The 27,711-nt window shown below is 42.4% G+C and overlaps 1 protein-coding gene across 3 annotated transcripts; it reads right to left on the bottom strand.

Moving 5' to 3' along the window:
• Positions 1–137: 137 nt before the first annotated feature.
• LOC146206450 (E3 ubiquitin-protein ligase TM129) lies at positions 138–27,694 on the bottom strand. 3 transcript variants are annotated; one of them, XM_084591116.1, is made up of 7 exons: positions 27,438–27,694; positions 23,826–24,064; positions 23,067–23,296; positions 16,411–16,570; positions 13,962–14,024; positions 8,793–9,001; positions 138–5,156 (listed from the first exon to the last, which is right to left on the bottom strand). In XM_084591116.1, the coding sequence occupies exons 1-7, from the start codon at positions 27,640–27,642 to the stop codon at positions 5,114–5,116; spliced, it is 1,149 nt and encodes a 382-aa protein (XP_084447242.1). In that variant the 5' UTR covers positions 27,643–27,694; the 3' UTR covers positions 138–5,113. The 3 variants fall into 3 exon arrangements, with proteins under 3 accessions (XP_084447242.1, XP_084447243.1, XP_084447245.1); XM_084591117.1 differs by lacking the exon at positions 13,962–14,024 and having other exon boundaries at positions 27,438–27,689; XM_084591119.1 differs by lacking the exon at positions 138–5,156 and having other exon boundaries at positions 8,821–9,001; positions 13,962–14,061.
• Positions 27,695–27,711: the final 17 nt, after the last annotated feature.

Here is a 27,711-nt window from a genome sequence, read left to right as displayed (position 1 = left end):
TAATACAAGCATAATTTTTTATTACACTGTAAATTTTGAAATCTACAATGCTCACTTGCTTCGAATTGCAAGCACAAAGTCTTTGAGGTGACACTGTTTTTGCTTCTTGAAATAAATGGTGCATGATGAGACAGATGTAATACAAGCATAATTTTTTATTACACTGTAAATTTTGAAATCTACAATGCTCACTTGCTTCGAATTCCAAGCACGAAGTCTTTGAGGTGACACTGTTTTTGCTTCTTGTTCAGGGCTAAGACAGAGAAGAGGCTGAAACAGCAGTTTCATCGACGCCAGCCAACACTGCTTAAGATCTTGATGCCATTTGATTTCAAAACCATCAGGCCACCATGGCTGCTGATGAATAAAGGAATGACCCCTAGAAAGGATCCTAGTGATGCTGCTGCACATACTTCTGCTGAACTGAACTGTGTTAGTCAAACCGACAGTCTTGTGTTGTGCATACGTGCAAATGTGCACAGTACAGCAACTTTCAGCTTTGTTGCCCAGGTCGTTTTTAAGTGCCGAATTTGCCTACAGAACACTTCAAATGAATTTTAAAAGGTAATGTACGTCCCAAGAGGAATGATAAATTATCATGGTGCAAATAATAGCAGGTTAAGAGTAAAAAGAAAAATGAATGAAAATTGATTTCAAGTGCGCAATTTAAATGGCGACTTTCGTTCAAAGCATTTCAGAATGCAACTTGAAAGGGCACACATCCCCAGAGTAATATAGCAAATACTTTTAGTGCAGTCAATGCTTCAAAACAAAGACTAATAGTGGCTTTAAACTGTTGTCTTATGCCTTTAAACAAAGCTAAGTAATCCACTGAGCCACAGAATCGATTGAAATGGCAGGTTTTTGATTGAGCTCTTACCCACAGATATTCTTGCATTTTCGCGCATGTGTAGAATAGATTCATTGTGCACGAATGGAAGTCAAAGACAGCACGCAGAGCCCAGCACGAGAGAATGGCAGTTAAACATGAGATTTGGCTGCGGTGATGGTGGAGTCACCAAATGCAGTGGCAAGCGAAGCCGATATCTTCACACCGCCGGAGGTTCAAAACCCACTCGTGGCCATAATATGTATCATTTTAGTTTATTTTACTTTCAACTTAATGCCTGGCAACTACCACCTGCAAAGACCATATGAAAAGAAGTTGGCAAAATCAGCGATTGCGGAGACTAATGCAAGTGCACTATGCGAGGTCTAATGCAGGCGCACTAAATGTAGCTTTGCAGCAGCTTCCCCAAAGAAGAAAGCCAATGCAGGTGACCAGTGCTGAATAATATTGGTACTCAAAGATTCTTTATAGCAGACAAATTAGAACAACATTTGTCAATACGGCCTAACCATTCTGTTACTGTTTCTGAAGTTTCTTCATTAAACAAATTCATACCGTCTGCAGAACAGCAACTACTGTAAAAACCCGTGTATAATAAAAACCTGCATATAATACAAGGTGTAATTTCGGAATAGCAAAAAGGGAAAAAAAAAAAGGTTTCATTCGTGCATAAAGCGAGTGAGGAAAGATTAGCAGAATTATTTGCACCACACTTCGCGGTTCCCCCACGAATCGTACGCACTCCGCGCTTTTGCCTGCAGTGCAATCCCGCACCAGGCGTCAATAGTGCCATGAACCTTTATGTGCCACTGCTGCAGGGCTCCCTTTCTTGCGCCAACACGCGTGATCGAAAAATTTAACGCACCGTGATGAGAAGAGCACCTCACATTCGCCCCGCTATTCGGTCCTCCGGCTGTTCTAAAACCAATAGGTCGCTTCGAGCTCGGACGTGGAAAGGCAGTGCACGAGCAGCTGAGCCGGCTATCATGCGCCGTGCTCGCGCCTGTGCGTCTAGCACCGCGCGCAGGCACGCGGCATGTGCACCTCGAAAGTGTTCACAGATTGAGAGCTTTTGCGATTGTCGTCGTCCAGTAAGTATTGTCTGCAGAGTCCCTTGCTAGAGACAGCTTTCTGTATAAAATCTTTTTCGGTACCTTTAAACGCATTCGGTATCCCATATTTCTCTAAAGTGCAACCAACGAGCTCCTTGGGAAGTGCTGGTCAATCATCTGCGATTAGAATGTAGGGCACAGCAGCACGGCTGAAGAGACCCGTGCATAGTGTGCGGGATAGTGTGAGGTGTGTTCGACATACTTCTGGCCGCGTGCGCACGAGGATCACAGGGTCAGCGTGGTGAAACTGAAACCATCGAAACAGCCAGCCAACGCCATTGCTAGATAGCGTCTCCTCCCGCTGAGAGCCTGATGCTGATAGCGCTTAATAATAACGAGGCCTAAGCTATAAGCCGAAACTGGCTCACTGCTACACCCGTGATGCTGAGGTGTCAAAGCCAACATCTCCATCCCATCTCAAACGAAAGCAAAGGAAGGCACCCATGGCACCTTCAGAACCTCTGCATAGCATAATTCGTTCTCTCAGAGGCCTAGAACCGCAACTTCTGGCTCCATATTTCTAATGTGCAACCAGCGCGGACTGTCAGGCTCGCAGCTTTCCATATGGTGGCAAGCTCAAACATCTGTCAGAGAAGCAGGTCAGACATACTAATGAATGAGCGCTCGCGTTTCTTCTCTGTTGCAGGTCTCACAGGCCAGCATCTGCATCCCATCTCAAATTACGGCAAAGGAAGGCACTCATGGCACCTTCAGAACCTTTGCATAGCATAATTTGTTCCCTCACAGGCCTAGAACCACAACTTCTGGCTCCATATTTCTAATGTGCAACAAGCACAAACTGTCAAGGCTCACAGCTTTCCATATGGTGGCAAGCTCAAACATCTGTCAGAGAAGCAGGTCAGACATACTAATGAATGAGCGCTTGCGTTTTTTCTCTGTTGCAGGCCTCACAGGATAAGGCTTGTTTACCAAGATTACTACACTTCATTCAAGAAGCAGCAAACCATGCAAAACAGGGAAAAAAAAAAAAAAAAAAAAAAAATGGTTAACTGCATTAACAGGATTTCAACTACCATCTCCAGACCGTAAAATGCAGAACTAATGTACTACACCACAGTTTGTTGATACTGTCATAAAATGCTGCATAACTGGTGGTGGTGCTGCTTAACTAGTGCATCAATGCCGCACACATGAATTGAGGCGCCTAGGAAGTTAAGACGCAGTGCATTGGAGAGCACAAATACCTCTTCTGCCCTGACTGCAAAGTTCAATTTCAACAAATTGCATCAATGCTGACTTCAACGACATAACGAACACTGGAAATAGTGTTATTACACGATGGACATCATAAGTTGAATACAGAGCAGTCAGGTACACTACTTGATCATTTTGTGAGCTGTGACAGGAAAGTGAAAAAACCTATGTCAATGTGTTTCTTTTGTGCCACTTTACCTGGATCATATCCACAAACACCAGAACTACAACAGCACATGCCTTTCCCTGGCTACACACGGCATGACAAGACACACAACTTAATATAATGACATGAAAACTGAACATTAGATGCGCTGTTCGACACATTAGATAAAAAAGCCACGAATAGGGGGTTGTGGGTTGGCAGTGCATATTGGGAATAACATCTGCACCATATGTACAGACGTGAGCAAAAGTGGTATACAACACTCAGCCAGTGACAGAGCTCAAGAAAACTGCACCGAAATGCCATCTAGTGACAGCGACTGGGACAGCTACACATGCATTTTGCTAAAAAGGGGTACTGCCACGATCATCATGATCACAGAGAGCTGTTGCTTGATGGCGTTCCAATGCAGTTTTTGCAAAGCTCTGATATCGGCTAAGTTTTTGTACCACTTTTGCTCACGACTGCACAGGAAGATGTGGGGCACACAAAAAATTGAAATTGATATGCCCAGCGCAAGAACCAGCTGTCATTTCATTCTGGAACACAATGTCATTAACTCTAAAAACATTAATTTCCTTGCCTGCATTTAAGATTAAGCTGAACATATTTTTGTTGGAATGCTGATGTTTCATTCTTCTAACAAGTCTATTACCTGTGTTATTGAAATGTTAGTCATTGTTTTTCGTGTCAAAGTACTGGTATGTTATGTTCTGTATTTTATAACTAGTATCTGTTAACTATGCTCTTATTTCTTTCATTGTAATAATTTACCAAAGGTCCATTTTGCCTATGATACCCTTGTCTGTATGTATTTGTGTTTTGTAAAAATATTGAAACTAATAAACATTGGCTTAAAAAAAACAACATAGCACTGCAAAGAAAAAAGTTAAACTATACAAGTGAGTAGCCAAAAAATTAAAACAGCAGCAGCCAAAATAAAGTTAGAGCACAAAATGGGCAAAGCTTGAGAAAAGGCAGTGTCTGGATTGGGAAGCAGCAAAATTAGCAAAAACACAAGGCAAAGTGGCACAAAGAGGAAGCGGGAGTGCAAACTGAGCACACACTAGAAGGCTGCCTAGCAGCGTGACTGCCCCAGCGGCATTGACTGCAAGGGACGAAGACAGTGGCCACATTATTGCTGCTCTTACATGGATCTTTAAACAGACTATTTTTTTTTCCTTCTCAGCCTGCATATGTCCTTCCTGACTTAGATAGTTGGCTCCTCCATTCATGACCCAGTACCAAGGCAAAGATGCAAAACACACGGGTATCACATGATGACCCATACTGTATGTGGAGGTGGCACAAAATAGATTCAATTATGCAGCTCATCCTCATCACTTTTCCCTTCGGTGATAAAAGTGACTTCTTTTTCTTCTGCTAAAGTAGGTTAAGCTCATCAGGCAAGGCAATGTGAAAACAGTTCTGCTTATCAAAACAAGCCATGCTTACTAAAACGTAAACTGTGGAGATACAAAGTCTGAACGAAACTAGAGACCAGAGCCATAGATGCTCTTCTGAATGTACACGCTAGCAAAAAAAAAAAGAAAAAAGAAAAAAAAAAAAAGAGACCACCGGTCACATAAAATATCACATGTAGTGCTTAAGGTGGGTTTCCACATGTATCAGGTGAAAGACTGATAATTTTTTTCTTCGTTGTTTGGATACATGGTACTGGTTCCACACATCATGTGGTCGCCAAGTGCTCAGTTCCAGTGATGCCAATCAGATCAAAACTTCCAGATGAACTTGATGGTGGTTGGTGAGCTAGGCTTCAACGATGCACACATCAAGCATGCAGAACACAGACCTGTAGAGAAAGAAGGCGAGAGACAGCTGATGGATCTACATTGTGCACAGCCCTCTCTATATGCATGTCTATATGCAACTACCCTCCATATTCACCTGCAAGTGACTGCAAATAATAAATTGAAAGACATGAATTAAAGAGAAAAAAATCTTGCCTCAAAGCAACGCACAAAATAACATTCGACTATAGCACACACCTAGTTTCCTTTGCATGAGAGTATTGCACAGAATAGCACTCACGTGTTTGCATTTTGTTTGCATTTAAAAAAACAAATTTGAAAAGTGCTTTCCTTCACGTTCAAAAACAAGTACAGTCAAATCCAGATATATCGAACCCGGATATATCGAATTTTTGGTTATATCGAACTCACGGAATATCCCCTTGAAAATCCCATGCAAAAGTATAGGAAAGCCGCGTCATATATTGAACTCAATTTCACCGGTCGTTCGATATATCGAACTCCACATCAAGCACTAGAAAGTGTGCCTTCTCCAAAGACGATCGCATCACCTTCGGCCATTTGCCGCGTGATGTTTTCAAGCCACGCGCGGAAGGAATGAGAGGGGACAGCTCGGCGAAGGCTGGTCTAGGGCAGTGCAGTGCCCATTCCCGAAAGGCGTGCGCATCTGCGGTTATAGTTTCCCACGCGCCAGTATGTGACGTTTGTAAGCCATGTGCGTGAATGAACCAGAAAGAACCGGTGGGAACGAGAGGGGGAAAACGCGATAAAGCGAAGCGCAAGCGTGTGCCGTTCTTTTTCCCGAGCTGTTTCTCCCTCTCCTTCCTCTCTCCCGGCCTTCGTTTGCAGTAGCAGGCGCTACGCATGCACCAAGCCAGCTCAGCCCGTTTTCAGACAGAACGCCGGACGCTTTCTCCAGCGTGTGCTGCGAACCCTCTGCGCGTGGCGGCTGATGTGGCTACGGTGCCTACGGATGTTAAGCGGCGGCAGATCTCTCTCTCTGTCCGTTTTTTTTTTTTTTGCGAGAGTCATCCATTCTTATTGTTGTGCTGTACGCGCGGCGTAGCGTAAGGTATGGCGGCTGCGGACGTTAAGTAGCGGCAGATTTTTTTTGTTTTTTTTTTTTTTGCGGGAGTCGTTTATCCTTGCATGTATGAATCAATGAAAGCACACGGTCAGCTGCGATCATGACACCGGCTTTTAGCATTATTCGCTTCAAACAGCATTTGCAGCCATCATACTTTCCAATGATTTTATGGCAGTGGACTACGCCCGCCCCAAACGCAGTTCCAATAAGGGACGCAGTTCCAATAAGTTAAAAACTTTTCGCTCTGTCGCTGCCACTCGTCGCTGAGATCGCTTGCATGTGAGAGAGCTGGCTTTAACGTTTTTTGTTTTTTTTTTCTTTTAAATTCTCGGGTGCAAAAGTGGAGGGTGGGTTCATTATGCGAGTGGGTTGATTACGCGACAAATACAATATCGTTTTTTTGCATCGTAAGTGCTGTCACAAGCAGATTTTTGTATATCGAATTATTTCGCGATCCCCTTCGAGTTCCGATATATCCGGATTCGACTGTAGTGCTATACCTTCAGTTTGCAGCAGCAGTTTACACAGGAAACCTATGTTGTTTAACAGGTTGCCTAGTGGCCTCCGTGACATTTGAAAGACCATGTCCACCTAAAAAAAAATAGTTATAAGCTGTAGCTCACACAGCAATCATGAAAGCGAATAAATGACGAATATTTGAACACTTTCTGTTTTTATACTGCTGCTAGGACACAACCAATTTCACAGCTCTAGTTGAGTTGAATGCCTGTCAAAGGCAAAGATCCACTTTCTTTTTTATACTGCTGCTAGGACACAACCAATTTCACAGCTCTAGTTGAGTTGAATGCCTGTCACAGGCAAAGATCCAAGAACAAGCGTTGTGCATACAGTCACTGAACCAAGGTGGGACAGAGATTTTGAATGGTAACATAACAGCATGTTTTTATTGGAGTTCAATGTCCCAAAGCGACGGAGGCCATGACGGGGGCTGTAGTGGATCCGCTGAACATTCTATCAAAAAACAAACGAACAAACAAACAAAAAAAGCCGATATCCAAGAATTTCTCAGATCTTTCTGGTTGTAAACTTTTGCTAAACCTTTCTGCCCATAGCACAGCTTCACTTCAGGATGACTTTACATGGATCTTATAAGCAAACCACAGAACAAAAAGCATTGCCGTGTCAAGAGCCACATGACAACGATGTTACTTTCAATCACAGCTCAGAGATTTTCAAGGATCCGTTTGCATTGAACATGCAAAGGCAGGCAGATCAGGTGCACCTCTATTAATCTACAATCATAAAGTACTCTAAAAGTACTACATGTAGGGCACCCATACTTTGGCTATCATAGCCAGTAAAAGCTTGTTAATTCAAACTTCATGGAGCTGAAAAAACAACTCGAATTATCCAAACTTGAATTATCGATTGACCTGGAAAAAACTGACAAGAACCACTTACATTATGGTAAATTCATTTAGCGAAAGATTGGACAATGGTCGTCTTATTTCAAGACAAGGTCGTTAGCACACTGTCGGGAGCATCAGAGCAAAACTGCTCAAAAATAGCAAGGGCCTCCTCGGCATCCTTCACGGTGTGACGCGGCAATGGCGGTGCTCCCCCTTACAAGCAGCCTACGACGCGTTGAACGACACTTGACAAGCTCATTCTTTAAGCAGTGGAAAATCCACGCAAATGGAAATGTAGAAAATGCCCACTACCACCAATGATTGTTCGAAATGCCGTGCAACTGTGGCCAATTAGCTGGCTGATGTGCTACCAACAGCCACTGCCGCTGTCAGTCGGCATGAATGGCGAGATGCTCATGAAAGCGAAACCAAAACTAAGTAGTTGGCTTAGTTTCAGTAACAAGGCCATCCGTGTTTCGCTATGCTTGCGGCTGCATGCAAGTCAGAGGTGCGTGGTACTGCTCATGTTTGAGGAGTGCTATTTTGACGATCGCTCTTACAGTGTCAATCGTAATCGGACATGACCCTACCATTGAGACATCCATCGCACCCCTCATAGCTTTCAGTGAGCACTAGCTGGGACCGTGCTAACAGTAAGACACCGAATTAATGGCACCAAATTGAGTATTTAGCTGTAAATCTCAGGGCCAGTCCCTATCCTCCGGTGCCATCAGCCGCCATGCTGGTCATGGAGCCAGTTTGGCTTTGTCCCTTCTTCCATGGTTTTACCTGATTTTATCTTCTCTCCCCGTTTAAGAGGTGAGCACCCTTGTAACAATGCTGCCCTATCATGGGGCATTTCTCTGGCCACGTGCCAGGCAGCAGGTACATACATTCGTGGTGGAACCGACTCACGTTTGAATTAGCGGTCTTTTTTATACATAGATTTTATGGAGCTTGGCCAGACCAAATAGTGCAGTTCAGATTATCGAGGTTCCAATTAAAAGAGTTTTCACTGTAGTACCGCCACACCCGTACATGGTAGAAGAACTAAGGTTTGGACCAGAAGGCACATGCTCACTAGAAATGTACAATGATGCAAAATAAATGGGCAAGGCGAGCACACAGCATACGTGAAGCTGCCCTGCTAAATGTTTTTCCTTACAAAGCAGACACTTAAGCGGGAGCAATGTAAAATGAAAAACTTGAGCAGTGCTGACCTGCAGGTGGGGCAGAAGCAACGACTTCCCAGCCACGTCTCTGGGCGTGCCTGATCCTGGCGGCTGGCAAACCAACGACCCATGCAGTCCAGGCACCACATTGGTCGACACAGGCAGCCTTGGCACTGTCCCACTAAAGCTTCATCACAGAGCTTCTGCAGTTTCACATTAGCTGTTGTCTGCATGCAGCCAATGCATGGCTCCAGTTCCTGTACCGGCAGACAACAGCCATGTTCTCATATTCCCTTCCTATTCAGCACTGAGTTAAAAGCACTGCAAAGTTGCTCTGAGCATGTGAGGAAACATGAGAGCACTAACCCGCAAGGCCATGCAGCAAAGACTGTCAGGACCGATTACAATGAACACTGCTTAATCAAGATTTATTTTCAGTGGGTTTTCCAATGCTACAACAGAACATAGGGAACCAAATTCTGTGTTGGTTACTGCATGATGCCCAAGCTTTTGCCCTTTGAACTGCCATAAGGTTTGCTCACGTGCAATCTTACACAGTACAACATTCAAAGGCTGCCTTCCCAGCGTTTTCTCCTTTTTTTCAGCCATGCCAGCAGTAACTCATCCTTTGAAACGTTTTCCTCTAGTCATTTCCTTTTAATATGCATATGGAGACAGTATGCAGTATTACGCGGAGGAGTTCCAGAGCTGAAGAAAATATTTCCTGCTTTTCAATAAGGGGTGGTGTCATTAAAAATTTATTACAGACCGATACAATTCAAGAGCATAGTGATAAATGCACTTCAAAGAAGTGCCTTCAGCCAGTAGAGTCTGCCAATTTTCATTACATTACGGTTAATCTAGCTGATTTCATAGACAGATCTGCCATTTACCTGCCAAGCTAGGGGATTGACCGTGATGTTATGAGATCTGGTCAATGCATTGGCTGGGGGGCCTCCCACGAGGGGCATTCACCACTGCATTCTTGAGTTTATCCAACAATAGGCAACCAGAACAGCTCTTCATTATTCAGTGATTGAATCCAGGGCGCAGTAATCCTTCAGAGCATACTTCGAGAGACACATTTTTGCATCATATATATAACACAGCATAAAGTTGACGGTAATCTTGCCACTTTCTGGCAATCTGTAATTCTGCAGGGTGCAATGGCTTTACATACTTCTTTTTATATTGAGAAGACTACAGAGAGGGAGAGTACTTTAATGAGAAGAAAGGTGGAGAGGTCGGCCGGGGGTAAGGAGACCCTGGCCTGCTACTACACACTGGGGAAGGGGGGAAGAGGAAGTAAAAGGAGAGTCAGGGTCTGAATGGAAGGGTGATGATATCGTAGTACAGTGAGGTTTCACTTGTGGTCCGAGTTATTGAGGAGCCCACGCACACACTTAACGACACTTGTGAAATGCCACATGCCGCATATGTCTTGGACACACACCACTTGTCACTGAACACACATGCCGGCACAGATGCGAAAGCACGCACACAAGGCACTGACATGTTTCAGCATAAGCGCGTATGCACGTGTGATACTTGCTCACTTCACTGCACATGCAAATGTCATAGGCGGGAATCTAGGCCAGTCTCACTTAAAAAATCGAACAGGGCCTTCATCATGCACCAGTTATTTGTTTCGCCCTAGCCTCTAGAGTGGAGTAGACTAGGTTTCCTTCCCAATGATAGGATGCCAATACATTTAATATGGAGCCAGAAGTAGAGGTTCTGTACACATTCAATGGATGGTGATAGTAGCTGTGGGGCCCGTGCCAGCCACAATTAAAGGGAGCGCCTTTTCTGCAGCTACCGATGTGCCGCGCCCCTTTACCTCTTCCTTCTTTTCACTCGTGCCAGGATAACCGGTCCTGGCGTGGGGGCTATAAAGGGGGGCGCACCAGGTCGCCTCTCTTTTCCTTGCCGGCATCGTCTTCAGTGCGGGTGCTCCTGCTACTGGCTCCCGACCTTTGTTTACACGACCCGCGTCGAGTCAGTTCGTGTGCCCCTCGGGCAGAGGAATCGTCCACACAGCATAGCACATTGAGTACGTACAAAAAGACCGTGATTTACTGTGGGTACGAAGCTAAAAAAGTGAGGAAGAGAAGAGAGATGGAGATAGAAATAACATAAAAAGAAAGAAAAAATAATTGAGGAAAGACAGAAAGAATAAAAAAAATGATAATGAAGCCATTCCTGACGTAGCAAGTACTGAAGGCCAAAAAGCAGGTCATAAAATTAGAAATAAATGATTCCTAGAAGAAAGGAAAAGGAATGGATTGTCTTAAACACAGATGGAATGTGCATGGTCATTGCACACCAAAGAAAAGAAGTCAAGGACAGTGACATATTTTTGTGGAAAAATTTTAAGGTCACTTATGATCCAACTTTAAGATAATATGACATATGTATTGGTATTGACTCCCGTTTGTGGCCCCTTTGCAAATCCTCATTTGCGCATATCCACTTTGCTATTGTTGCACACATATTCTTTAGAACACAGGAGTAAGCTACACAGTAATGTGAGAGAACACCCAACATAGATATCTATAAAGCCCCACTTTAACCAAGCCGTACAAGAGTGCCCACATGGCCCAAGAGTAGCATGTCTTAATTATTCCCCAAGGGTCCTGGGAGGTTCAAATTCCATCTCAACCACCCATCTGAAAGTAGAAGCCTGACTTGGTAGTTCCTGCCATGTTACATGGTTTCGTGATGTCACACAACCTGCCAACCAATCAATACATGGATATGTCATCTGTCAACTATCACTTGCTAGAGCCATGATTTGATATGGACCTTTGGTTCACAATGCTGATGATGCCAACAATGATGGATTTTTTGCAGAACAGACCCTTTAAGTAGAGAGTATAATGGAATGTCTGCAAGACCCGCCTTACTTAGTCCCAAGAGGTCTTTATAAGCAAGACTTATGCTGATTCCGCATACACTCCAAACACTCTGGCAAAACGGTGATGGCCCGATATCACCTGGGTAGTGTGCCTGCAGTGCGAGCTCCACTAATATGTGGACGTTACCCATTCACTCTGGCAATATAATGCATTTTAAACTGGGAATCCTAGTCTACAATATTTCTTTCGTTCACTAACATTAATTATTATTAGTTATTGGCTCGAGGAAGAAAGTGTCAATGTAAAAGTTCTAGATTGCTTTGAAAACGGTTATCTATACGTTATTTCTGTCAAATCTGAAATTTACATAGCTTTATTTGTTTTTGATAAAAGCCATTGAAATACAAAAACAACCATGTGACTGGGCAGCTATTTCAGCGCTCCCAGACGATCAGTCAGGTAACGAAATAAGCTTACCCCTGCAACGCTGCCCAGAACAGGGTTTGGAGCTTTGATATGGTTTCAAGAAGTGTGCTAGGAACTGCTTACACATTGCTGCATTCAAGAGAAGGCAGCTCTTGTAGAGCGCCGCTATTGCGCGCATCGTGCGAGATGTGGTGATGACAGTGCATTGTGTTTTGATGAGACATGGCATAAACATCTCATTCCTATTAGATATGTGCTCCACTCATGGAATAAAGCTAAAACGCTCAAGACTAAAAACTCAGCTTTCAGTAAATGTTTCTGGCAGCTAGAATACTTTCATTGCGAAGAAAAATTGCATCGTCATGTTCTTCTACACGCTCGCATTTGCACCTTACTTGTGACAGCTCCAGGCAGATAACTCGTCAACACCCCCAAGATGCCAAACCCCATTCGGGGCAGCATTGCATAGAAAAGTGGACTTCGTTACTTGACTGGTCGTCTAGGAGCGCTGAGATTGGTGCCCTGTCACATGGCTGTTCTTGTATTCGTAGGCCTTCTTTAAAGGCCAATAAATAAAACTATGTAAATCACAGCTGGACGGAAACAACGTAGCTAGCCATTTTTCGAGGCAATCTACAACTTTTGCATTGACACTTTCTTCCGAAAACCAAAAAAACAAGCTAGATAATTTTTCTTATTAATTAATATTGGCAAACGAACACTATACTGCAGATTAGGAGAGGTGACGCTAAACAGCTCACAGTAGATTTCACGACGCTAAGGCGCACCATATTTTTTAGAACCTTGGTTGCATTTAGCTAAGCCACCCTGTATAGGAGCCAAAGCAGCCCGATCAGGGCAGTGTAGAGCTGCTGACTAAAAGGCCTTTCTGATTGGGTCCAGCCATAACAAAATGGACAGTAAACTAAGTCAGACCTCGAGATGTGACTAATGTTCTTTCCTCATTCCCCCCCCACCCCCTTGGCCTTGTGCCTTCCCCCTTCAAAATAATGGACTTTTGATCAATCTCTCATTTTATTTTTATTCTTGGTTTACTTGAAACTACCTTAGTGCTCTGAATTGCAGTTTCAAGAAAGTTTGAGCATCTTGGTTAATGTCATTCTCAATGCTGAGAATGTAAGTTGCCTAAGCAATGTGGCAGTCCTCGTGTCTGTGGAGTTCCATAGAGTTACTATAGTGACCATGTATCATATCCCTAATGTCAAGGTTTGCACATGCTGTCTACCAGCAAAAAAAAAACAACAAAAAACGAGACCCCCATAAGAAAAATTTGGGTTTTAAATTGTTTTTCTATGTTTCTCAGTGCCACAGCCAGGTATTCATTAGTTTGGGCACAGTAAATTTGATTGATGCAAAAAGAAGTAAAAATTTGTTGGCTAGCTCTTTAATCACTGTTTTCATAATATAGGGTAGTGCTTTTGAATCTTTTTGAACTTGTGGAAACCAAACAACCTAAAAAAGGTGCTGAGGAACCCTATCTCTCTTGGTTTCCACCTGCCAAATATGCAGACACAGAGGTGGGGTAACCAAATAAGGTTTTATAGCAGCTCTTGGAGGAGAAAAATAATCATTCCATAGCAGCACTATCAGAAAATTTTGGAGCAACTTGTGAGCACAAACGATGGAAACCTTCACTAAAACACACTTGCATGCCTCCATGTAGCAAGGTGATTGATGAAAGTTTTAAGCCCTGCGTTTTCAACCCTTACTGTAACTCAAAAGGTTTTCGCAACAAGATTCAGATGTATCGATGTATTTGTGTATGAAAATTCACAACTCAAAATTCTCAAATTCACTTTTCTAAAAATTAGTGCCATCAGCCAATGGTCTGCGAGGTCCATAATGCTGCATAGTATGCCATGAGCCGAATTTTGTCTTCATCCACAACAAAAATTTTCCTCTCGCCTCTTACCTGCAGTGCCCTGAACTTCAGATGGTTCTCGCCAATGTGCCCATATAATTTCCCGCTGTGAAGCTGGGGAAGCACAAAGTCTGCTTTCAAAAAATGATACCTGGATAGAGCAAATGAGACATCCAGACACGCTTCTGTCCCGTGATGTGATTCATGTCTGTTCTTTGGCAGCAACAGCCCTAGGGCATGCAAATATAAAATTTTCGAGTAGTATATGCAAAAAAAAAAAAATGAAAAAAAAAAAAAAATCGGCAGCTTAAAAAAATAAATGCTTTCTCAGAGCACAGCCACAAAAACTGAGCATTACTGTGCTCAGTGAAATAGAGAAAAACAAGACCTCCTTCGATGCATTATGTAAGCAGAATGTGACTTTCAGGTGACGCTTTTCTTTTCTGTCACATTTTTCAAAATTGTGTTAAGGCTTGTCGATAATTTTTTATTCTTTCATGTTTGTGACATGAAATAAATTTCATACATGTGCTTTTGGCGCCACTTGCCTTCTCTCTGCACTTGCCACTCACTGGAGAGAATAGCTGCCCCCATCTATGCCTTTCCACTGACTTTCCCTCTCTCTTCTTGTCATGGTGCGCTGTGATGCCAGAGGCTTCATTTGGCGGCCACACAGAGACACACGCCAGAATTTTCACCCAATGGCACTCCTATTGCTTACGCAGTAAATGTTAAGTGACAAAGCTCATGAAATGCTGTACTACTCTTAGGTACTAGATCTTGAAGCATTCTGAGGTGGAAAGATATTTGTGGAAAGATTTCAAGACCAGAGTGGTACAGCTAAACATAACAAGACAAAGGACTGGCCACTTGTGGTTGCAACGCATGCCGGACCATTCCTTCCGGCTTTGCTGCGATGCCTGAAGGCAGAGCACTGGTTGTAGAATGCAGTCCCAATGCACGTCGTTCTCCACTGGATGTAGACAAACTGTCTAGCACTTGTGTGTCTCGCAACACTAATAACCAGGTGACGAAAGAAAATGACTCCGAAAAACGAAAGTGCTTAAAAACTATGTCGCAAGATGCAGCACACAACTCACAGGCTGCATAAGATGCAACTGCACAGAGCTGTCTCCAAAGCTTGGTTTTTATCATCCAATTTTTTTTTACTGTCCCTGGCGACTTAAAGCACAGATTTCCTGAGCTCTAACATGCAAACCTTGTGTATGATAAAAGCGGTTACTGTGAAAGAGCAGCAACAGCCCACGAATGCAGCAGCTTCGTCCATTTCCCGATCTTCTCAAGATAAGTTTCTACGAATGCTGCGTCTCTCATGGTACAGTGACCAAAACTGATCACAGCACTGGAACTCATTCGCTTTCTTAGCTGAGATATTCCCTTGCCACTTGCTGACTGCATCCTGGCCTGAAACTATGGCATGCCACATGGCACTGCGCCAACTTATTTTCTGATCCACCAGCGCCTAGTGGTTGCCCTGCACCAGCTCCAATGGCTCTTGACTGCTGTCAATGCAATGCTTACGCACAAGGACTTACTAGCATTACTGCACATGCTGACTGTCGATTCCATAAAAGAAGAGCAAGTAAACTCATGTGAATGTTGTGAAATGCTGCAATTAGTGAGCACTGCGTGATTGCTGGCGCGAGTTCAGGAGGACAAAAAAATCCCATAACTTCTGAATATCCAGAATGAATGAATGCTTACAACAATTCAAGTGCAGTGCGAGTGGAATAGTAAGCACTATTTGCAAACTGTTTCAAATGTTCAGGCACCCCTACAAGCTGTTACATAGGGGGAAAAATAATTGTAGCGTTTACCTGGCCTTTTTGGTACAAGTTGTCAAAACTGAAGCCAATTTAATGTTTTTGGCACAGCATGTCACCAAAAACGGCATTTGTATCAAGGTGGCACAATTCGTGCAGCTGTATCATCCTTCTATGCTAAGAAGAACGTGCAGATGCACAACTCCACAAAAAAGAAAAAAAAAAAAATCAAATTCAATTAAATACTGACTAGCAGTGCAGTGAAATAGTCAGTTATAAATAGTTACAGTATGATTATTCCCAAAATAAAACGAGTAAGGAGAGATGGGAGTTGAGTCAAGAATTGAAGCACTTCAGGAACCCTTAGGGTTCAGAAGTCAAGGGTTTTGCAGAACAGAATCCAGTCTGAGAACTGCCTGCAAAGGGCAAATTATTGCATGCATCATGCCCCTCATATCAGGCAAAGGACAATCCAAATTGTGTTGGCTGCTGCAACTAATTTCGGCACACCACTGGTGAAGTGCTGCTAAATGTGGCCCATTTGTAGCAACAAATAGAGGGCTACAAATGGCGAAGTTTAGACCAAACAGTGCCAGATTTACACCTCTGTTAATAGGCTGGCCCACTTGCACTTGCCTAGTTTGGAGATCAAAGCATACTCATTGAACAACATCAATTTCATCAATCTCAAAGAAAGCCCAAGAGGTCATACTCACCATGCCTGCTGGCAGTCTGTACCTGGCATTCTGTTCAACATGGCTTCTGAAGGCATCAGTAAACCTGTCACTCAGGCTTCGGTGTATTACAATGTTACGAACATTGTCCAATGGGGCCTGCAGTTTTTCTTTAAGGTCATTGTACTCCATTGAGTTCACTCTGGAACCAATACATAGCCAAATATTAAAAAAAAGATCTCATTGCAGTAAACACCTATAGTGAAGGTTTAAATATATGTATGCTTGCACAGTTTACGGCATCCCAAATTACCAACTGAAAGGAATCCTGTACCTTACAAATTAAACACCAACTGGGCGATTTTTTTACACAAGGCACGAACTACTCAAGTCTGGCTGTGAGCAAAAAAAAAAAAAAAAAAAAAAAAAAAGCAATTAAACTTTCATAAAAATATTGTTTTGTTTCACACTGCCTTGTAGAACCTGTATGCAACACACAAATGACTAAACCCCTAGTTTCACACAATTCCACACAAAAATAATTAAGGATTTGAACAATTTCTGTGCAGTGCACAATTTTTTTTTGTGTTACTATAGCATATACATCAGAAGAAAGCACACAATAAATGGTATGGAATTAATTCAACTGCCTAAAATATCTGAAAGCCAGAATATGGCAAAAAGCCTCTGCTGATGCCTTGAGATACTTGCTCCCCCATAGACTTGAGCAAGTAGGCACATAAAGCGCAGCTACTTTGGATGGGGAGAATGTGTTCATACATTCTTCTTTTGGGAGAGTGATATACTGCCATCTATTGAAAGGAATAAGAGCACAGGCAAGAAAATGCTTCTAGTTTTAAATAATGCTCAGCATCCATTTTTGGGCTTTCTTGTATGAGAGTAGCACGCTACCAGGGAATGAAATTTGGTATGACTGCTTCCCGCATGAGGACTCGGTCACCACAGCAAGTGTGGGACCATGCACCAGGGCACCATTAGAGAAATCAATCAGTCATTGTGGGGCATTGAGGCAAAGAAGTATCAATCTTGAATTGGAAGGAGCACAAAGCATTACATAATGCTGAATTACAATGACCACATCCAATTTCAATGAAGGCAGATTTGGTGTGTGTGAGAAAAAAAGTTATTTTGCATTTATTACGTTTCTGCACAAAACTGGAGATTGATGGTTTTTCACCGCAGAAAACTAAGAGCCTTAATAACGGTATATAACGAGAACCTGTCTAGCATGAAAAATAAGCTCCAACAAACGACAGACATGCAAAAATATTTTGAGCTTAAACGGACACCCAGGACAAACTGAAGTTAGCTTGTAACAATGGACTTCTGCATAAAGATGCCACATTCACTGAAAACAAGAGCTTTCATAGGCTAGGAAAGGTCAAAAAAGGAAACACAGGTGTGTCTACGCCTTGTCGGTTTCGCAGGCATACTGCAAATTCAATGCATCGAGACAAATTTTTGCATGAGGACTCGAGAGGTTAGACAACATTCCTATCAATTTCCAAATGATGATCCCAGAGCCCTTTCCACAGTATGGACAAGTGTGACTCAAGTGATAAGAAAATTCTTTAAAAAAATTTTCTCGACAATAAATGCAGGCCTTGCTGCTGCTGCTGGAGAAGCGTCAACATACACAAAGGGAGCCAGAAAATCAATTTTTTGCTGGAGGAAAAGAAAAAGTTGAATGAAGCTGTCCTTAGGGTCCTTTGAGGACAAACCTTGTGAAAACTCCCTAATGCATTGGCAACTTATGGAACTGAAAGATCTCCTCTTGCAGGCATCTTATAGCCTGAGCCGCTTTGAGACATTAAACCCTACAAATCAAACCAAGCCTCTTGCAGAAGTTTTCTCTTCAGTCTTTTTGATGTCTTTTAATATCAACAAGGTAAGAGAAGACAAACTCATTTTCTTTTGCTTGTTTTCTTGTGGACAACACAATCCCACGTTGGCAGCCAACCTCAAAAAGAAAAGCCACGATGGTGCTTTTCTGTAGTAGATTTTACTGTTTTGCGACACCAGTATGTCCTGAAATGTGTGGCCACTAAAAACCATAGCATCTCTTGTCACTTCTCCCGTCTTAAAAATGAAAGGCCACTAAGAGTTTTATACACTGTCAAATTACTTTCGAAAATAAGAGCATGAAGCCTCTGGACCCCAGTCACTCCTTTCTATGCAGTTTTGACATATTGTTTTTATCATGAGATTTAATGAAACCAAGCTTTCTGCAAACTCCTCCGCTCCCCCTTTTTTAACACAAATAAACAAACACTTCACAACAGCATAGTTGAGCTATATGGTGGAAATTCAAGAGCAGAGAGACAGCATAACATAACAGAACCTGGTGTTGTGTTGTCGCATCTAGTGTTCTGCACCATTGTGCTGTTTCCTTATCAGGAAATATAATGCAAAGTACACTAAACGAAGTGCACTCAAATTTATTTCTTGAAAAGCAAATTCCAAGAAAACACACAAGATGATATCAGGCAATAACTAGCAATATGCACAATTAATATCTAATATGAATGGTTGCTCATAAAACTTATATATAACATTATATATATATATATATATATATATATATATATATATATATATATATATATATATTTTATATCTTTAATTTACTTGGTAAAACATTAGTATGCGCAATAATTTAAAGATAGCATCACTCTTTTTAAGGCGCATTATTTTTTTACTCTCGACCACTGTAACCTGTGCCGCTGAGAAAAGCAAACACAATAAAAAGCACAGCCGTATGAATGTCAACGCGTTTCAAAAAGAAACAAAGTTGTCCTTTAATAACAACCAAACATCTGCAGTTACTAAAAAAAAAAAAGTTAACAATTATATTTCATTTTGTATTTATAGAAAGATTTTAGTTCTTTAAGCAAAAATGAAAGCAGCGATAGTGGCGCCACAAAACTTTGGTATACCAAACATCAGAACTATTTCAACAGCCTTTGAAATTTGCCAACTAGCAGCGGCACAACTCCTTCGAGCTCAAACGCGATTGAAAATCTCAAAGGCTATCGACTCAATCGCCTTTGAAAATTACTGTGTGACAGGGGTATTACTTCCAAATTGTAATTATATGAAAACACAAATACACTAAAACCTTGATGGTCTAGAGGGTTAGCAATCACTTAGAGGGTTAGGTTACCAGCATCTAGATATTGTAATTTTAAGTATTAAAGTGTTCAGTTGACCTTTCTTCAGAAAAATGACCACCCAAAAACTGGCCAAACTACTTTCGGGGTGTAAGGCAGCTTTGGACGAGCATCGGGTAGTGTGCCCCCAGTAATGGTGCCTGTTACTGTCAGGGCGCATGAAGCACCATGCATCAAAAAAGAGGATTAAACCATATGCAAATTGATTAAGAATTTTGAATTGCTCGCTATATTTGCCCGGCTTGTTCACGCTGGTAGTTCCTCCCTCAGACAAGTGGTAGGCAGGGCAAGAGCAACATCTGATAATAATCTCAGAGAGATGGGCACACACGCCACAGAATCAAACTCAGTAGGGTCAGCAGAGTTGCCACAAGCAAGTTGGGACACAATTAAATGTGGAAAGCAGGGTGGAGCGCCATTTCGCTTCTGATCTCAGCTGGCTACATCGTAATGTGTGTGTTGTGTTGTTTTTATGGCACATAGGCAGCTAAGGCCATCATGCGCCAAACTCGGGGTTTACATATGTTTGGTGAAAGGAAGCAAGCGATTATTTTAATACACTAGAGTAGGTTTAAGATGTTGGCATCTTTTAAGAAATCAACGAGAGAAGACGTTTTAATCACTGAATTTTCTCCTAAGAGTAAGCTAGGGTGTAGGGGAATGTAGTTGTCATAGAACTGTGGAAAATGCTTTTTTCTAAGTTGATCGAGTTTTATACAGAATATTAGGATGTGGTTTATGGTGACCACCTCTCCGCAGTGTTCGCATATGGGCTTGTCTCTCTTTGCTAGAATGAAGTTATGAGTCAGGTGGGTGTGTCCGATACGAAGGCGGCATAAGATTACATCAATAAAACGTTCTTGATGGCTGCATGTTTTCCATTCTTCTATAACTGGCTTTATTAGGTGTAGCTTGTTATTAACTCCATTATCCCATGCATCCTGCCATTTTTGTCTCAGCTTTCTTCGTATGAATTTTATGACACCATTGTGTGGAATTCTCACTTTCTGTACTTGAGCATTGCAGGCGGCCGCGGCACATGCATCAGCCCTCTCGTTACTGCTGATTCCAACGTGGCTTGGCACCCAGCAAAATTTGATATTAAGTCCTTTTGTTTTTGCTATCACTACATAATGGACTATGTCCCCTACTAAAGGTTCTCTTGCATTTTTTTGATGTAGTGATGCGAGTACGCTCAGAGAGTCTGTATAGATGATACTGTTTTCAATGTTTTTGTTGACTATTTTATCTATTGCTAGGGATACGGCGTAGCATTCAGCAGTAAATATTGAGGCACACTGTGGTTACCTTATTATTTTTTCCTGTTTGCATTCTATTACTGCACTGCCTACATGAAATATTGTCTTCGAAATATCTGTATAAAATGCCTTGTGATCACTGTATTTTTCGTTTAATGCCAAGAACTCTTGTATAGTGTGTTCATGCGGAGTTTATGCTTTGCGAAATTGAGTTAAAGTGAGGTCACATACAGCAGTGAAGTTGTACCAAGGTGGCAGTAAGTCAGGTCTCCGTGCAATATCAGGAAGTGCATCCAGCAAGTTGAGTTCCCGGCCCTGCTCTTCAAAACGGAGTATGAGAGGTCTGATGGATCGAGATTTATTGATGTACAGTGTTCTTGAGGGGCAGTTTGTAAGTATGAAGTAACAGATATGTTTCGGTAACGAACGAATTTTCAGAATTTATGAAAGTGTAAGCATGTTCCTCCTGTATTTTAGTGGCGGTTCGTTTGCTTCTACATATACAGACTTGTCACCGGCGATGTCCTGTATGTACCAGTCGAAAGAAGCAGACCTAGGTTATGTACTAGGTCCAGTCGTTTAAGATATGACGGTCTTGCTGCCCCATAGACCACGCACCTGTAATCTAAACAGGAGTGTACTACTGAGCAATAGATATGGAGAAGGCATGTCCTATCAGAGCCCCAGTGTCTCCTTGAGAGTACTTTAAGAATGTTGAGAGCTCGAGAGGCTTTGACTTTCAGGTTGTTTATGTGTGGGAGGAATGTGAGCTTCTTGTCAAACGTTAGTTCTAAAAATTTGTGTTCTTGCTTTATCGGGAGTATGGTTTCATTTAGGTGCAGGGTGGGATTGAGCAGCAGGCCTCTCCTGAGAGAGAAAAGAACGGCAACTGTTTTCTGTGGTGAAAACTTGTTTGGTTCGGTATATGGAGTTTGACGTCTCAAAGGCTATGAGAGATGCTGCAGTGGAGGGCTCCGAAAATTTCAACCACCTGGGGTTCCTTAGCGTGCACTGACATCGCATAGCACACGGGCGGTTTGTTTTTTGCCTCCATCGAAAAGCGGCGGCCGTGGACAAGATTTAATCCCATGTCCATAGGCACAGCAGGCGAGCACCTTCAACCACTGGACCACAGCAGCAAGGACACCATAATGTGTTTATTAATTAATTTAAGCTAAAGGTTGCAAATTCCACCCCGTGGGAAAATACTGAACAGAGTGCAGTGGTGGGAAGGAGTGGGAAGGTATGCGAAGTGCATTCTTGCAATTAAATTTTCACCTGGGCCCAATTTTGTGCTGTGCTGGGTTCATTCGAAAATCAGGATAATATGAACATTTCTCACGGTCTCGATTATTTCGAATTAGCAAGGTTTTACTGTATAAATCAAGTGATGCGTTTAGATAGAAAAAAAAATTGTGGGGGTTTAAGCATGGCTTGAACCACAATTTTTTCATAATTATTTAAATTAGGTTTTGGGGAAAGGCAGGATTCTTATACTTTTGAGTGGACGCCACATAATTATGGACACCTAGACCTAACCAGGTCAAGACTACGTTTTAATATTTTTTCTTGTATACTGTACATTGGTTTATAAAATAGGAAAGGCGCCGTACCTGTCTTTGACCTTCAATGTTGTTCAAGGTGGAAACCTCCATGACGCTGACGGCTCATAAATTAGGTTTTAGGGATAGGAAGGAGTCTTATACTTTTTAGTGGACGCCACGGAATTGTGGACACTTACATCTAACCAGGTCACGATCATGTTTCCATATTTTTTTCTTGTATATAGCACATTAATTTATAAGAAAGGAAAGGTGCAGTATCTGTCTTTGACCTTCAAGGTTGTTCAAGGTGACATCGCACCCAACCCAGGGCTGCCTCTCCATTTCAGTTAGATTTTGGGGAAAGGAAGGCACAGTATACATTTGGGCAAACAACAAAATAGTGGACGCCCACACTTAATTAGGTTAAGGTCATCTGAAGGGCAAATTTAGTATCACATGAAGACTTACAGCACCTAGCATAGTGAAGGTTTCGCTTCCATTGTAAATTGGTTTACAAGAAATAAAAGGCGCAGTATCTGTCAAGGTCACTTGAAGGTGAAAACCATACATACCCAAAGGCTCGAACTACCTGGCGTAGTGAAGCTTTTGCTTCAAAATAGTGCTAGGCATATTCATGCAAAGTACTCTCAAGGTGCACTACCAAGTTTCCTCTGTGCTCGAAAGCAGCTTGCAGACATACACACCTGATGGTGAAAGAGGGGATTCCAGGCCTGCGACTTTTGACGAGAATGTCCAGATATTGGATGCCCATGCCGCTGACATGTGATACCGAGTGCTCAGCACTGCTCACCAGCTCCAACACCGCGTCTGTCTGCTGAATTAGGTGCAAGTTGTATGGTGTAGCCTTGATGATCCATGAATTGGTCACTACCGTGCGTGTGAGCGATCCTGCCCCACTAATGAACTTGTCAACCTGCTTGAAAAAACAAAACCACCAATGAAACATAGGGAATCATGCAGAAAACCTGTTTATTACCTTCATTTTTCTGCAGACTACAGGCTGCTAAAACCGTATGGCACTACCCCAAAAGAGTGCTGCCAAAGTTAGGACCACAATGCACCCAGTGCGTCTCACAGCCTCATTCTTAGTGATTTGCACTCCTTGGACAGAGCAAGAGGAAGAGAGCCTTCACTTCCCCACTGCTTATGTTTGCTTGTAGTGGGTGAAGTAAAGATGGCTTAGTGATGATACTCTAGTAAAACACACAACACAGTTCAAGTAAACAAAAAAAGCAAAAAAATTTGCTTAATTCCAGAGACTTGAGATCACTTCCTTGTGGAACAGTTAGGGAGCAACAACAACCAGGCACCTCTCAGACAAGATGTGGTTGCAAGGTGCAGCAAGTAGCACAGCCTTTAATTTTATTTTGCTCCTTCTGAAGTGGCATGCCTAAGAACACCATATGTAACGAACTGGTATAGCATACCAGATTTCAGCCCACCTGGGAAAACTCTACATTGATGCGCATGGCGATAAGGCGCCAAGGACTGCCATACTGGAGAAGCCGCTGGGTCACAGGGTGCCGGGACCAGTCAGCCATGGACCATGTGAAAGCCAGTACAATTCCCGCTGTGAACACCAGGCAAGATACAGCCAAACCAACTTGCCACAACAGCTTTGACTGCCAGAGTTCCACAATACTGTCATCTTCAATCAGGTTTGTGAAACCGACGAAGTAACCTGGGAACGCAAGATTTGAAGTCAGTAATGATGAAAGCAGACCACACAAGGGTTTTTCGGCATGCACAAAATTTTCTTACATGTCAACCCTCTCGTGTGTGTGTGTGTGTGTGTGTGTGTGTGTGTGTGTGTGTGTGTGTGTGTGTGTGTGTGTGTGTGTGTGTGCGTGCGTGCGTGCGTGCGTGCGTGCGTGCGTGCGTGCGTGCGTGCGTGCGTGCGTGCGTGCGTGCGTGCGTGCGTGCGTGCGTGCGTGTGTGTGTGTGTGTGTGTGTGTGTGTGTGTATATATATTACTATGGCAGGAGTCTGTTAAAGTACCACGAATACATCTCAATATAAGCACAGCAGTAAAGAAAAATGGACACTTTTGAATACACAAAATGCAATGCGCAAAGAAAAAAAAAGGAAAATTAAGAATAACCATTACGATTGGCCACCCGTCACAAATTTGCAGGAGAATGCACCTTGCATGGCAGATGCGAAAATTCAAGACGGATACAAGTGAATAAATCCAGGCAATGAATTCATCTTCCATCCAGCAAGGAAAAACATGAATATGAACATGCTATTGTGTGCATAGCAGGGTATCAAGTTTACAATGCGATTTCTTCTCACTGATCATACTGCCATGTAGTTAATCTGTCATTCGCGAGCCAAACTGTAGAACTGATGATGCAATGCAGGAATCGACTCAATGCAGCAACGTGAAAACAGCAAGGCTAGGTACAGGGAAGAAAGCGAAAAAAAGGATGAAAAGTCAGAAATATAATGACATATATATCACACAGTTCTTTTTTCTGGATTGCTTCTAACTTGCTGATTTCCAATTGCTTATAAGGGTTCAAATTACAGGTGCATTATCAAAAACGACAAATTAGAGGTTAGACATGAACAACTTGCTGTTCTTAAGATAACTGTTTAGGATCTGTCAAACATAACCCTAATTTAAGTAAAACCCATTGCTGGGCTAGATGGTGCATTTTACAGAAAAGGAAAGGTTCCGCAGCGCTAATAGAGATGAATTCCCAAATAGACATGGACAGGACAGGCACTGAACTCCAACTGGTCACACTTTTTCGAAACAACAACAACAAACAAAAAAAAACATTTTTTGCACATGCGCAAAAAACAATTTGCAAAGTAAACACCTACAAATGCCTTCACACCGCCGGCAAGGCATAAATATCATGTTAGACCTTTCCTATCTAATCAAATTAAGAAGACTTTTGCCACCAAAAAGTGATACCGAGGTATCACTGATGCAGTCTAATCCCAGCCTTTTGATACGACGCTTCGAGCAACTCACGTGTGAGAGTGTCCCTGCTCCTGCTTAAAATCCTGATTTTTATAAGCTTTGGTTCACATTTCGGATTGAAATCACATAATTGGCAGTTGGCAGGCAGATGCAAATTTGAACTGTTTGTCACAGAACATTCTTGAGCGTTTTGTACAAAATAGACAAAAAATACTTTTTCTTCTTCCTTTTCAGCAAAAAGTTTGGTAAATCGAGATGGATAGCGAAATTAGCTTCGTTATTTCGAGTTACTCAGAGCATTGGACCATAAGAGTGTCTGAGGGGGAATCGGGATACCTTTGTTAAATCGAGTTTTGACTGTACATATATATATATATATATATATATATATATATATATATATATATATATATATATATATATATATATATATATACTGTAGCAAAATTTTTTTGCAACTTGTATCAAGCATTGTCTCACAAATAAAAGTACTGAAAATTTGTACATGTGATGCTGAGGGAGATTGCACGAAATAGTACATTTTTTTGAAATGGCATGGGCTTCACTGTAACCCACAAAGCTGGCAAATGGTGCTTCTAGACTCAATCACAAATCCAAACATGAGGGGACAAATTAATCTGGTTAGCAGAGCTATGCCTGGTGTCATTCTACATGTTTCCCTCTGTATTCCTTGTATAAGCTATGCAGTAAATCCAATTGTGTCAAATTAATCAGGACCTGTTTTTCACATCAAAGAAAACTGCTAAAGGTGATGACATGTTACAAGTATGCAATCATGTTCCAATATGAATACTGGTATAGATGCCCAGCATTCAGAGTTTGCTACACGTGTTTTTTCATGAACGACATTGCCTCAATTGTTGAAGTAACGAACTACTAAAAATATAATTGGGTGCAGTACTAGCGTATTTAATTAAGGCCCTCACAAACACATGTGTGGTCCCCAACTGCATGGGCCTCGAGCAAAGACGTGATCAGGTTTGCCGTCTTTTTGTTGCGGAATAAAGAGATAAATGCTGGGCAGAAGGTGTGTCTACTGCCAACTACTGCCTGCATCGCACCAATGTAAATGAATTTTTCAAGCAAATATGTGAAGGTGCCTCAGAAACTCTTGTCCGTCAAACATACTTTGCCCGACGGCCACAAGGGGGGTGCAGCGCTACTGAAAAAAGGTCAATTATTATTACCACTTTTGAGAATGACTGCTAAGATATTAGTATACCTTAAGCAAGATTTAAAAAAAATGACGGCAGCTCTAAACACTTTATATCCATGCTATATTACCAACACAAAAAGAAAATGATGGTTTGTACATATCACATGAAAAATATGAAAAAATTGAACTCCAAAAATTACTGCGATAGTGCGGGCCATTGCGAGCGTTTTGAGAATGATTTTGCACCGAGAGCATTAGATAATTCGAAGTCACTATGAAATCCAGAAGCAAAGGACGCTGCAAGCTTAGTTGAGCAGCGCTTTAAGTAGGACGCTTTAAAATGGCCCAGACCTGGAATCGCGCAACGGTCATGTCCCTAAAGCTGTATGTCGACCAAAAGACTCCGCTCCTACTGGCCGACACGTCTGCTGATCAGAATCGACCAACAGGAGCACGCCTAACTGATCGGTTTACGAGATTTTGTGATGTGATCGTTGCGTTATACGGCTCCTGGCGTCTCTAACTGCAGTTCCGCTCGTTGCTGTACTTCGTGAAAGCCCTCCGCATACAGGCAGAGAGCTGGACAAACCCCGCGCTATGTGCAACGTCACACTCGTTCGTAGAACAACAGGCACCGTAACCCTCGCCGGCATCTCATCCGGTTTTTCCTATATATTTCTCATAACGTGAAAGGCTGGTAGACTGCGCTGATGTTACGCTGAGCGCACACGGCCAACATGCGCAGCTACGCTGGCGCACCGACTACCACAGACTGTTGATGAGGGGACACGTCACTTCTACACAGACGCCACAAAATATCGAGCACCACTTTGAAACTAGATAAGCAATATGCGCCAGCAGGTATGTTACTCTTGAAATATATATCGGCGCGAAACAGAGCCGCGGCACTTGCTGCAAAACGTAATAAAACACAAATATTACCTAGCGGCAGGAAAGTATGGACGATAACTGTCAACAGTGTTCGTTGAATATGGTGCTCAACAAACTTGACATCCTCTTTGTCGATGAACCTTCCAAAGAGATGAGTGAGAGTCAAACCAGCTGTCACAAATTCAGTTGGCGGCGTGAGGATATAAACACATATCATAGCGTACACTACGCTAAACCAAACTGCCTCTGTCGCCATGTTTATTTACAGTTGCAGCGCGGCACCGGCTTGGCTAAACTTGCCGCCCCTGTACTTCGTCTGCTTCGT

This window comes from Amblyomma maculatum, chromosome 1 (assembly GCF_055883805.1).
Source record: "Amblyomma maculatum isolate TAMU_Amacu chromosome 1, ASM5588380v1, whole genome shotgun sequence".
Lineage (NCBI taxonomy): Eukaryota > Metazoa > Arthropoda > Arachnida > Ixodida > Ixodidae > Amblyomma > Amblyomma maculatum.
Note: the sequence above shows the minus strand (reverse complement) of the source record. Positions and strands in the feature narration are given on the sequence as shown.

Excerpts from the sequence above, each read along its gene's own strand:
- LOC146206450 (XM_084591116.1), bottom strand. The coding sequence starts at position 27,642 with ATGGCGACAGAGGCAGTTTGGTTTAGCGTAGTGTACGCTATGATATGT. Across the intron at positions 16,571-23,066 it reads ATCCCCTCTTTCACCATCAG|AGTGAACTCAATGGAGTACA; the intron begins GTGTGTATGTCT and ends TATTGGTTCCAG. Across the intron at positions 14,025-16,410 it reads ACAGACTGCCAGCAGGCATG|CTTCACAGCGGGAAATTATA; the intron begins GTGAGTATGACC and ends GTGCTTCCCCAG.